We start from the raw sequence: 13,137 nt of genomic DNA on the forward strand, positions 1-13,137 counted from the left end.
GGAGAATTGCTTGAACCCAGGAGGTAGGGGTTGCAGTGAACCAAAATCTCACCACTGCACTCCAGCCTGGACAACAGAGCAAGACTCCATCTCAAAAAAAAAAAAAAAGGAGAACTTGCTCAAGAGTCCTGTTAAGCAGTGGGCGGCGGGCAGCATGGTGCTGTGGAGAAGGGCAGGTTTTGTGCACATGTGGAGATACATACTCCCAACAATACCCGCCAGCCTTTAGCAAAACAGCGAAGAAAATGAGAGGGAAAGGCCCCAACAGAGGAAACCTTTTCCTGATTCTTGAAACCATGGCAAGTGAATAAAAGAAAGTAACAGATGGAAGAGGTGTCAAGGGCTGCAATCTAGAAAAGGCTACAAGGGGACCGCAGGGGAGACCAAGCCACCAGGCACCCCAGGCCCAGGGACCGGGAAGTGAGAGTCAGCACTGAAACAGCAGCTGCATTTGGCACCCGCCACTGCCTTGCTCCTCTAGAAAGCCCCAGACAAAAATTTCATCTCTGGGGCCAGTGGCAGTGGCTCATGCCTATAATCCCAGCGCTTTGGGAGGCCAAGGCAGGAGGATTGCTTGAGGTTAGGAGTTTGAGGCCAGCGTGGGCAACACGGCAAGACTCTGTCTCTACAAAAAATGTAAAAATTAGCTGGGTGTGGTGGTGTATGCCTGTGGTCCCAGCTACTCAGGAGGCTGAGGTAGGAGGATCACTTGAGCCTGGGAGGCGGAGTTTGCGGTGAGCTATGATTGCACCACTGCACTCCAGCCTGGGTGACAGAGCAAGACTCCATTTCAAAAATGACAAACGAAAACCAAATCTGTCTGGGAGAAGCTCAGGCTTTTGGTTGGTGGCCCAGAGTAAAGCCTATCTCCAACTGCAACTGGGGCTCTGTGGCTGATAATGGATTCAACTGCCACCCCGTTCCCAGTGGCCAGAGCCTACAGGTGCCATCCCTCCTGTGGCTCACCTCCACACAGAGCACCCTGGCAAGGAAACTAGTCTGTGTGAGACAGCTGTGGATATATGTTACAAATGTGTCCAAACCCATAGAATGTACAACACCAAGGGTGAACCCTCACATCAACCATGGACTCTGGGCAGTAATGATGTGACAATGTAGGCTGATCAATTGTAACAAATGTATCCTCTGGTGGAAGATGATGATGGGAGAGGAGGTGCACACATGGGGCAGGGGGCAGATGGGAAATCTCTCTACCTCCCTCTCAATGTTGCTGTGAACCTAAGACTCCTCTGTGGCGGCTAGAGCAACTCCACCTTGGATGCTAATCTACTATGTTGGCTTCTGATTAACTCCTGTTCCAGGAAGGCCTCAAGATTTCCAGTGTATCCATTGTTCCTTCTGTATGAGACGTACTTAGCACACATCCTACCGTTGAGTCAAATAGCCTTGATGTTAGCATACTTCACTTGTCCACACATCCCGTCTAAATTACCCATTCCCTTGCTATAGGTGCCCTGGATCTGGGGATACTGCTGTGGGGATCTACTATTTTGTCTCGCCACCACTGGAGACACTGACGTGGCTTCTGTTCATAAGTACCTATGAAACGTTTCTTTTCAAGAAACTGGATTTGTCAGACAACGGGTTGAAATGTAAAGAAATTGAACGCTTGTACACTGCTGGTAGGAATGTAAAATGGTGCAGCCACTTTGGAAAACAGCCTGGACTTTCCCCAAAAAGTTAAACATAGAGTTACCATTTGACCCAGCCATTTCTGTTCTAGGTATCTACCCAAGAGAACAGCAAACATATGCCCACACAAACACTTGTCCACAAATGTTCACAGCAGCATTCATAATAGCCAAACAACCCAATCCATGAACTGATGAATGGATAAAATGTGGTATATCTAAACAATGGAATATTATTTAATAATAAAGCACTAGGCTGGGCACTGTGGCTCACGCCTGCAATCCCAGCACTTTGGGAGGCAGAGGTGGGCAGATCATGAAGTCAGGAGTTTCAGACCAGCCTGGCCAACATGGTAAAACCCCGTTTCTACCAAAAATACAAAAATTAGCTGGGCACGGTGGTGCTTGCACCTGTAATCCCAGCTACTAGAGAGGTTGAGGCAGAATTGCTGGAACCACAGGAAGCAGAGGTTGCAGTGAGCTGAGATCATGCCATTGCACTCCAGCCTGAGCAACAGAGTGAGACTCTGTCTCAAAATAATAAAAATAACCACAATAATAAAGCACTAATAAAGGCTACGACATGGACAAACCTGGAAAACGTTATTCTAAGGAAAAGAAGCCAGTCACAAAAGACTATATATTATGTGACTCCATTTCTATGAAATGTCCAGAACACAGAAATCTATAGAGACAGAAAGTAGATTAGTGGTATCTTAGAGTTCAGGAAAGATGAGAGGGTGATAACTAAAGGATACAGCGTTTCTATTTTCTTTTTTTTGAGGTGGGTGTCTCGCTCTGTCACCCTGGATGGAGTTCAGTGGCACAATCACAGCTCACCACAGCCTTGACCTCCCGGACTCAGGTCATCCTCCTACAGGCTGGCCTCAAACTCCTGGGCACAAGAGATTCTCTCGCCTCGGCCTCCCAAAGTGCTGGGATTACAAGTGTGAGTCACTGTGCCTGGTAATACCTCAATTTTTGGCTGGTCAAGGTGGCTCATGCCTGTAATCTCAGCACTTTGAGAGGCTGAGGCCGGGTGGATCACTTGAGCCCAGGAGTTAGAGACCAACTGGGGCAACATGGCAAAACACCATCTCTACACAAAATACAAAAATTAGCTGGCTTGGTGGTGTGTGCCTGTAGTCCCACCTACTCAGGAGGCTGAGGTGGGAAGATTGATTGAGTCCTGGAGTTCAAGACTGCAGTGAGCTATGATTCAGCCACTGCACTCCAGCCTGACCGACACAGGAGATTCTCTCTTTCTCTCTCTCTCTCTCTCTCTCTAAGTATATATATAAATACGTAAATTAAATTTTAAAAATCCTCCCCAATTTTTTAAAAGATGAGACTTTAGTCCACCTAGATCTAACTTTCTCACTTTATAGGTGAAGCACTGAAGCCCAGAGAGGCTAAATGACTTGCCTAAAGTCATTTGTCATTTAGAGCCCTGACTAGCACCCATTCATCATTATGTTATCACTCACTGTACACTGCTTAAAGTAAGCTTGGCTGGGCACAGTGGTTCACAGTGCCTGTAATGCTAGCACTTTGGGAGGCCAAGGTAGGCGAATCACTTGAGGTCAGGAGTTTGAGACCAGCCTGGCTAACATGGTGAAACTCCATCTCTACTAAAATACAAAAATCAGTCAGGCATGGTGGTGCACTCCTGTAATCCCAGCTACTTAGGAGGCTGAGGCATGAGAATTGCTTGAACACAGGAGGCGGAGGTTGCAGTGAGCCAAGATTGTGCCACTGTACTCCAGCTTGGATGACAGAGCGAGACTCCCTCTCGAAAGAAAGAGAAAAAAGAGTAAGCTCAAGTAGCCATTTCAACAAAATAAAAAGTCAATAAAGCAATAAAGTCATGCAGAACAGCTTGGATCCATAACAGATCTCTGAGTCCGGCTTTAGAAATACACAGTGTGTTAACAACAAAAAAAGAAAACAGGCTGTCGCAGTGGCTCACATCTGTAATCCCAGCACTGTGGGAGGCCAAGGTGGGTGGATCACCTGAGGTCAAGAGTTTAAGACCAGCCTGACCAACATGGTGAAACACCCTCTCTCCTAAAAATACAAAACTTAGCTGTGTGTGGTGGTGGGCACCTGTAATCCCAGTTAGTTGGGAGGCTGAGGCAGTAAGACGGCTTGAACCTGGGAGGTGGAGGTTGCAGTGAGCCCAGATTGTGCCACTGCACTCCAGCCTGAGTAACAGAGGGAGCCTCTGTCTCAGAAACAAAAACAAAAATCCCAAGAAAACAGTGTGGTTTTCTGAGGACGTATTTGTTCTCAGCACTTCATTGTCTTATGGCTCGAAATGCTGACACGTGTGACATGGGCCAAGCTGAGGTTTCTATACTTTCACTATTTACATATCCTTTAGAACTAAAGTCAAATGTCAAATCACAAGGTATGGGTAAAGTCTGGGCTTGGAAACAAGTGGACCGGGGTTCAAATCCAGCTTTGTGTGAGCTGTACCAAATTATTCACCTTTATGTGTCTCAGTAAATTGTGAATATAAAGGTATATATTCCTGGAAAAGGAACGGTAAAGTCTTTACCAGACTGAGAGATATGGTAAAGGTAATAAAGGTATTTTTGGGTGGGCACTGAATGAGATATTGTATGTAATATGCTCGGCATATAAATGTTAACTTTCTTCTTTCATCCATGTAAGAACTGAAAGGACTTTGCAACTGAGGCTCTGAGTGATGTCAGTTAAGCAAACGCATTTGTTGAATTTGTTTGAATTGGGTTTCTCAGGAATGAAATTCTCCATCACTCTTGTGGACAGAGTTCATTGTGCCCCATGCACACAGCTGGCAGTAATTCTCCTCTTGGTGAACCTGGAACATTTTCATCTGTCCTAAAAAGCAGAAACACCTCTCAGAAACAAGAACAGAAAACCGCCCTGCAGAGTCCTGCCAGCTGTGAGCTTGGAGGAGGCCACAGAGCTGCTCTCACAGATCTCACATGACACTTAAGAAAGGATTTCCAGGGAGAGTCAGAACCACTATTACAAGACAGAAGAGGAGGGAGAAGGGTGGGGAGAGTATGTGGTAGGGAATGTTTGGCAAAGTTGTCAGCAGGAAGACAAAAGCTGACAGTAACCTAGAGCTCAGGAGGGAGCTATCTTTTCTCAAGAAATTGCAAAACAGGCTGGGCAGAGTGGCTCATGCCTGTAATCCCAACACTTTGGGAGGCTGAGGAGGGTGAATCACCTGAGGTCTTGAGTTTGAGATCAGCCTGACCAACATGGACAAACCCCATCTCTACTAAAAATACAAAATTAGGCCAGGTGCGGTGGCTCACACCTGTAATCCCAGCACTTTGGGAGTCCGAGGCAGGCCAATCATGAGGTCAAAAGATCAAGACCATCCTGGCCAACATGGTGAAATTCCGTTTCTACTAAAAAATACAAAAATTAGCTGGGCATGGTGGTGTGTGCCTGTAGTCCCAGCTACTAGGGAGGCTGAGGCAGGAGAATTGCTTGAACCTAGGAGGTGGAGATTGCAGTGAGCCAAGCCACTGTACTCCAACCAGCCTGGTGCCTGGTGACAGAGCAAGACTCTGTCTCAAAAAAAAAAAAAAAAAAATACAAAATTAGCTGGGCGTGGTGGTGCATGCCTGTAATCCCAGCTATTCAGGAGGCTGAGGCAGGAGAATTGCTTGAACCCAGCAGGTGGAGGTTGCTGTGAGCCAAGATCTTGCCATTGAACTCCAGACTGGGCAACAAGAGCAAAACTGTCTCAAAAAAAGAAAGAAAGAAAGAAACTGCAAAACAAAAATCTTTAAAGGATCAATTTGTTTTACATTGTATGTACAACCCTTATTTACTTTCAAATTGTTTTTTACTGTTTATATAGCATGTTGATTGATGACTGATATATTTTTCTATTTGTGAAGAGTTTTTGGGAGGTCTAAAGTTAAGATGGATTACATCATAATTTCTCTTATTAAAACACTAAATGTAAGGTCTGGTGCAGTGGCTTATGCCTGTAATCCCAGCACTTTGGGAGGCTGAGGCAGGCAGATCAGGAGGTTACATCAAGACTATTCTGGCCAACATTGTGAAACCCTGTCTCTACGAAACATAAAAAAAAAAAAAAAATTAAAAATACTAAATTTTAAGCTAGATACAGGTGCACCTATAGTACCAGCTACTTAGGAAGCTAAGGCAGAGATTCTTTGAAATCAGGAGTTCAAGGCCGGCCTAGGCAACAAATATACTGATATCTCATCTCTAAAAATAAGTAAATAAATAAACAATAAAATAAAACACTGAATTAAAAATAAACATTCTGTTATTGTTGTTTTTAAGAGTCTCTGTCACCCAGGCTGGAGGGCAGTGGTACAATCTCAGCTCACTAGTATCTCTGCCTTCCAGGTTCAAGTGATTCTCCTGCCTCGGCCTCCCAAGTAGCTGGGACTACAGGCTCATGCCACCATGCTCAGCTAATTTTTAAATTTTTATTAAAGATGGGGTTTTATCATGTTGGCCAGGCTGGTCTCGAACTCCTGACATCAAGAGATCTGCCCTCCTCGACCTCCCAAAGTGCTGAGATTACAGGCATGAGCCACTGGCTCCTCGTAAAAACCTATTTTGTTTTTATTTAATGCAAAATAAACAAAATTTATTGCACCTTTGCTCCAGTGTTAAAAGTTTTTTTTGTTTGTTTTTAAGATACAGGATTTTCTTCTGTGGCCCAGACTGCCAGTGCCTATTCACAGGTGCAGTCATGGCTCACTGCAGCCTCTAACTCCTGGGCTCAAGCTAACCCCATCTCAGCCTCCTGAGTAGCTGGGACCACTGGCACGTGTCATCACACTGGGGAAAGGCCAATTTTTAAGTTAGTTTAACTGACCTTACTCCCACAGCCACCAGAACACTTCTAAGTTTCTATTTACTGGCTTATTCTAGCAATATAAAAATGGCAGGCCTGCCACATCAGGATCAAAGGTAATTAGTATTACAAGTTAGTCATTTGTAGCAATTATCTAATTAATATCCATCCAGAGTTCCAAAACACAGTGGAAGAGGCTTAACAGAGATACCAAGATCCACTAGATCTCGGCCTGCCACCGCCTCCCACTCCCTGGAGGCTCTGTCCCTTAGCCTTCTACCCACCAGCGGGTGGCTCTTCACAGCTCTCCCCGAGCCCGCCAGGGACCTCAGTCCCCAAAGTCTTCCCTCAGCTGTTCCTGGCTTCAATCCAGTCGTCCTCCCCTTAGCGTCGTCTGACTTCTCAGCTAGGCCCTCAGCGTTTGCAGCGTCAGGCAGAGGTAAGAACTGCGGGGAAAGTGGCGGGTGAAAGGATGCTGGTGGGGGAGGGAGGGGACTGCAATTTTAGATAAAAACGGGGAAACCTCTCCCATGGAAAACACTGGAGCAGAACCCTGAGGGAAGAGAGCGAGCCACGCCCTATCTGGAGAAAAATGGTGCAGACGCACGCAGGTTAGTGGGGTGAGCCCTTGCTCTGTATCTTTCACACCTGCGCATCGGGGTCCAAGGGACGGAAAAGAAAGAAAGAAAATTATGCAAGAAAGGAAGCACCCTTTCCAGCGCCGCCCCGGGCCCCGGCCGCGCCCCCGCCCCCGCCCCCTTAGGCCCTGCTTCCCCCAGGGCCCCGCCCCTTGCCTCACATTCCCTCGGCTCCGCCCTTATTCGCCCCGCCCCGCTCCTTGGTCGGGGGCGGCCCCGCCCCTACGATCGCGACTCCGCCCCTCTCCGCTCCGTAGTTTCGAAGCTGATCATCAACGATAGGACTGAGTCGGAGACCTCGTTTCCTGATTGGCCGTGTTGCACGGCGGCTTCTCGTGCAGCTGGTAGCCCGGAAGTAATGCCTAAAGCTGCGGACCGCGTGGTCTAGCCTCTTTGGGACTAGGTTTCCGCGGCCGCTGCGATGACCAAAATAAAGGCAGATCCCGACCGGCCCGAGGGTCAGGCGGAGGCATGCTCCGGGGAGCGCACCTACCAAGAGCTGCTGGTCAACCAAAACCCCATCGCGCAGCCCCTGGCTTCTCGTCGCCTCACGCGGAAGCTCTACAAATGCATCAAGAAAGGTGAGGCGAGAGCCGAGGTGGCCCGGGTGGGGGCGCGGGTGGGGGCGCGGGTGGCGTGGAGAGGCCCCCGACCTACTCTTCTGTCGTTGCAGCCGTGAAGCAGAAGCAGATTCGGCGCGGGGTGAAAGAGGTTCAGAAATTTGTCAACAAAGGAGAAAAAGGGTAAGAACCCTCTTTCCTCTAGATTTTGCATTTCTAAACGCTAACTGAGAAATCTCTACGTGGTAGGTGCGCAGTAAAATGTTGACTCTGACCTAGCCCCATATACAGAAGCCAGTTAAGCAGTCAGTAAAGTCCCTTTAGTACAATACCGACACGAGCTTAAAGTGAATTCCAGGGTGAAGCGAACTGTGTAAGCCAAGTTCCTTAGACCCAGCTTCACTCATTCAGGGATCCTACTCCCCAGTCTCCGCTCCTTGCCTCAGATTGCCTCGAGCCCTCGCCCTAATCCGCTCAGCCTTGAATCTGTCCTAGGGGTGGCCCCTCTCTAACTCTGTATTTAAGGGGCTGAGTATTAATGTTTTTGTTTGTTTTTGAGACAGGGTCTCTCACCTAGGCAGGAGTGCAGTGGCGCAATCACAGCTCACTGCAGCCTTGTCCTCCTGGGCTCAAGCGATCCTCCCACCTCAGCCTCCCGAGTACCTGGGACCACAGGCTTGCGCCACTACGCCTGGCTAATTGTTGTTTTGCAGAGACAGAGGAGTCTCGTCATGTTGCTCAGGCTTGTCTTGAACTCCTGGGCTCAAGAGATCTTCCTGCCTCAGCCTCAAGAAGCACTGGGATTACAGACATGAGCCACCACACCTGGTAACCTTAACGATTGAGTGTGTACTCTTTTTCAGGCACTGTGCTATGGGAGAAACAGTAACATTCATTGATCAGATAATCACACACACAAATAATTAAACGTTGTGATAGCCATGAAGGAAAATAACAGAATGCAATGAGAATTGTTTCATTACCCCACTTTTCTTAATGGCATTTATCAAAATTTGAAGCTTCTTTACATTTTTCTTCCCTGTATCATCCTCTCAGGCCAAATGGTAAGCTCCAGAACAGGGCCTTTCCTTGCTTTATCCCAAGAAGTGAAACTGAAGGTGCACAAGAGATCAATAATGTTGGGCAGACTTGATGCTTAATGGTGTCTAACCTAGTTGGGAGGGCACATCAGGGGAAGTTTCTCTCAGTAGTCCCATTTGAGCTGAGATCTTAAGACACAGGGATGGCGGCCGGGCGCGGTGGCTCAAGCCTGTAATCCCAGCACTTTGGGAGGCCGAGGTGGGTGGATCACGAGGTCAAGAGATCAAGACCATCCTGGTCAACATGGTGAAACCCCGTCTCTACTGAAAATACAAAAAATTAGCAGGACATGGTGGCGCGTGCCTGTAATCCCAGCTACTCAGGAAGCTGAGGCAGGAGAATTGCCTGCACCCAGGAAGCGGAGGTTGCGGTGAGCCGAGATTGTGCCATTGCACTCCAGCCTGGGTAACAAGAGCGAAACTCCGTCTCAAAAAAAAAAAAAAAAAGACACAGCGATGGCCGGGTGCATGGCTCACGCCTGTTATTCAGTACTTTGGGAGGCCAAGGCGGGTGGATCACTTGAGGTCAGGAGTTTGAGACTAGCCTGGCCAACATGGTGAAACCCCAGCTCTACTAAACATACAAAAAAATTAGCCGGGCATGGTGGTGGGCTCCTTTAATCCCAGCTACTTAGGATGCTGAGGCAGGAGAAGTGCTTGAACCCAGGAGGCAGAGGTTGCAGTGAGCCAAGATTGTACCATTACACTCCAGCCTGGGCAACAAGAGCGAGATGCTGTCTAAAAAAAAAAAGAAAAAAAACACAGGGATTAATTTTGGAGTGGGATCGGAGGATCCTGCCAGAAGAAGGAGTGGGCCTCAGGGCAGGAAGGGGGATCTGGTGAACCCCCTTCTTAGGGGACCTTGTAGCCCACAGTAAATTTAGTTTTTGTATTCAGTGCTTTGGAAGCCATTGGGGGTTAAAGCCAGGAAGTGACATAATTTTTATTATTTTTTACACCCAAAAATTTCCGACAATTGATGAAAGGATTAGAGAGGTAAGAGTAGGTTTGGGAATGTTCAGATAGTAGACCACCGTAGTGCTGGAGAGGTGATGGTGGAGACAGAGTTAAAGGAAATAGATTTGAGAGGACTTTTAGATGTGGAGAATGAGAAGGTATTGATGACTTCTAGGTTCTGACAGGCCCAGCTGGAGGGACAGAGGGCCCCGTCTGAGATGTGAACAGTGGAGGGGGACTAGAAAGATCACAAGTTGGCCAAATGTCGTGGCTCATGCCTGTAATCCCAGCACTTTGGGAGTCCGAGGTGGGTAGATCAGGAGGTCAGCAGATTGAGACCATTCTGGCCAACATGGTGAAACCCTGTCTCTACTAAAAATACAAAAATTAGCCGGTGTGGTGGCGTGCACCTGTAGTCCCAGCTACATGGGAGACTGAGGCAGGACAGTCACTTGAACCCAGGATGTGGAGGCTGCAGTGAGCTGAGATCGTGCCACTGCATTCTGGCTTGGTGACAGAGACTCCATCTCAAAAATAAACATCACAGGTTTGGTTTTTGATAAGTTTTGGAGGTACTTTAGAGACACATGACTTCCTCCCCTCTCCCCACCAGGAGAACTGTTAAATAGGCAGATGGCTGTAGGGGTTTGGAGCTTGGAAGAGAGAGGGCCAGGCTGGAGATAGTAAGTAGATCTGGGACTTATCGGCACATTGATGGCACTTGACCCCATGGCAGTGGCTCCGGTCAGCCAGGAAGAAGGTACTGAGGAGAGGGCAGCTGAGGACAAGGCTATGAGGAACTCACAGTTAAAGGCGTTTAACAGAAGGGGAGCTGGTCCTGGTGTGTCTGCCTTTACCCAGCCTGGGAGAGCAGACTTTCCTTCTGTGTCCTCAGGCTCCTGAGGCCCTTGCCCCCAAGTCCTGACACCTGGCCAGCTAGGAACCCTGGCTGAGGAGTCTCTGGTAAGGTTTCATTGCCTCACTGTCACTCTTGGGACACAGACCATGCTTCTTAGCCTGGTACTCAAGGCCTTGGAGGTGTCCCCTGCCAGTCTCTCCAGCCCTCCAGCTATGCCTGATGCCATTCTGATTCTCCCACCACATGCTCTCCCCACCTTCAGCCCCTCAATGGGCTCCCTGACACACAGTCGTCATTCAACTTTCTGTTCAAGTGTCACCTCCTGGTTGAAACCTTTTTTGACTCTCCAAGGAAAGCTGAGCTCTTACTCCTTGACACCCGTCCTGTACTTCAGCTGTCCCAGCACTACATCATTTTGGTGGCACTTACATGTTCCCAAGAGGTAGAGATCACTTCCCGTGAAGAATGCACTCACCAAACAATTTTCTCTCTACCCCTAAGACCCAGCCCAGGGCAGCATTTACAGCTGAAAGAGAGAAGGTGCAAGCCAGAACAACAGTGGTTTCTCTCATTTCAGGATCATGGTTTTGGCAGGGGACACACTGCCCATTGAGGTATACTGCCATCTCCCAGTCATGTGTGAGGACCGAAATCTTCCCTATGTCTATATCCCCTCTAAGACGGTAAGGAGCACATGGCCCCCTGACCTTGTTCAGCCCTGGGGTGTCTGGGTTATTGTCTGCCATAGCAGGACAGATGGGGAGCCTGGATGGTTGGAGCTAAGACAGGCCTGGATGGATTCTCGGCTCTGTCTTCTTAGTTACGGGACTACAGATAAGTTACCTCTTACATTTCAGTTCTCATCTTGTAAAATGGGAATCCCAGCCCAGGTGCTATCATACCTGTAATCCTAGTGCTTTGGGAGGCCAAGATGGAAGGATCAGTTGAGGACAGGAGTTCAGGACTAACCTGCGCAACAAAGAGAGACTCCATCTCTACAAGAAAAATTTTCTAAATTAGCTGGGTGTAGTGGCAAATGCCCGTACCCCAGCCACTTGGGAGGCTAAAGCAGGAGGATCACTTGAGCCCAGGAGTTCAAGGCTCTAGTGAGCCATGATTGTATACCGCCACACTCCAGACTGCATGATAGAGTGAGGCCCTGTCTTGAAAAAAAAAAAAGAAAAAGAAAAAAGGCTGGGGGTGGATCTTGAGTACCTACAATATCACTTCTTGGGATAAAGCAGGGAGAGGCCCTATTTTTCTGAAAGAGCTTACCATCCGGCGTGATGATAAGAACTGAATTGTCAGTCTTCTGTGGACTCCAAGAATGAAAACAGATGTATGTGGACGAGCTTTATAAGCTAAGATGCTTCACCCATGTTAGTCCTGTTAGGTGGGTTTAGGCTCAAAGGAACCTGTTGCTGTCTGTATCTTACATAGCAGGGACCAGATCTGAGGCACAGGAAGTGGGGGATGGCAGGGACCTGGACAGCATAGGCCCTGTCTGTGGGGACAACTCCTGCTGGGCTGGAGCCCTTTCATAGTTGTCATGTGGGAATGTAGGCCCTATGTGGCTGAACCATGGCTCAAAGGTCTGATTGAGTTTAAATGATGGCAACCAATCCAAGATGCTTTTAAATAGAACATGGACCCAACAGAACATAGTTGTGGGCCAGATTAGGCTGGGGGGTCATCAGTTGTGACTTCCTGTCCTACAGGTTGTATAGCCTTTTTTCCAAACAGCACTTCCTTCCCCTCTGTAGGACCTGGGTGCAGCTGCAGGCTCCAAGCGCCCCACCTGTGTGATAATGGTCAAGCCCCATGAGGAGTACCAGGAGGCCTACGACGAGTGCCTGGAGGAGGTGCAGTCCCTGCCCCTAGCACTGTGAGGGGCCCCGGCAGGACCTGGGCACCTGCCTCTGGAAGCTACTGGGCTGGTGGCAGGATGACTGGCTGTCCTCCTGCCCACCCACACTGACGGCATCTTCCCAGTTCCCCAAGGCACGCCTTCTTCCCAGGCAGCTCTGACAGCCCTTTCATGAAGTAACACCAGCCTTCTCTTCATCAGTGCCATGGAACTTAAGTGAAGGCTGTTTCAAACACATACAGTTAAGTGAATGTGTGGTGGGGAAAGTAAATGCTAAAAAGTCTGTGGGTGTTTTCTTAAGCGGCAGCTGTTGGTGGGGCCAAGGAGTTGGTGGGCAGGAAGGGTGTACCAATCTCCCTCACCAGAGAGCCTGAAGGACTCAGAGGGTTCTGTGCTAATGCTCAGCTGCCCGGCACTGGGTACTTTGGCTCAAGCTGCAAACTGGTCCTGCTATCCACCCCAGCGCTTTCAACTCCCTCTTCCAGGGTAGATGGGGGCTGTGAGATAAGGCAGAGGGCCCAGACCCAATTCATGGAAACCTAAAGCCCCCACATCCGGAAACACCACCATTCCTACCTTTCCCCCAGGAGCTTTAAATGCACCGTGAAGCTTATGGAAGCAATTTACATACCCACGAAGTAAATTTTAAATAGGAATATGA

General features: G+C 48.5%; 1 protein-coding gene across 2 annotated transcripts; it reads left to right on the forward strand.

The window, feature by feature from the left end:
• Positions 1-7,487: 7,487 nt before the first annotated feature.
• Positions 7,488-12,759, forward strand: NHP2 (NHP2 ribonucleoprotein). 2 transcript variants are annotated; one of them, XM_078364711.1, is made up of 4 exons: positions 7,488-7,714; positions 7,807-7,876; positions 11,187-11,292; positions 12,373-12,759. In XM_078364711.1, the coding sequence occupies exons 1-4, from the start codon at positions 7,555-7,557 to the stop codon at positions 12,496-12,498; spliced, it is 462 nt and encodes a 153-aa protein (XP_078220837.1). In that variant the 5' UTR covers positions 7,488-7,554; the 3' UTR covers positions 12,499-12,759. The 2 variants fall into 2 exon arrangements, with proteins under 2 accessions (XP_078220837.1, XP_078220838.1); XM_078364712.1 differs by lacking the exon at positions 11,187-11,292.
• Positions 12,760-13,137: the final 378 nt, after the last annotated feature.

This window comes from Callithrix jacchus, chromosome 2, assembly GCF_049354715.1.
Source record: "Callithrix jacchus isolate 240 chromosome 2, calJac240_pri, whole genome shotgun sequence".
NCBI classification, from domain to species: domain Eukaryota; kingdom Metazoa; phylum Chordata; class Mammalia; order Primates; family Cebidae; genus Callithrix; species Callithrix jacchus.

Excerpts from the sequence above, each read along its gene's own strand:
- NHP2 (XM_078364711.1), top strand. The coding sequence starts at position 7,555 with ATGACCAAAATAAAGGCAGATCCCGACCGGCCCGAGGGTCAGGCGGAG. Across the intron at positions 7,715-7,806 it reads CTACAAATGCATCAAGAAAG|CCGTGAAGCAGAAGCAGATT; the intron begins GTGAGGCGAGAG and ends CTGTCGTTGCAG. Across the intron at positions 7,877-11,186 it reads GTCAACAAAGGAGAAAAAGG|GATCATGGTTTTGGCAGGGG; the intron begins GTAAGAACCCTC and ends CTCTCATTTCAG.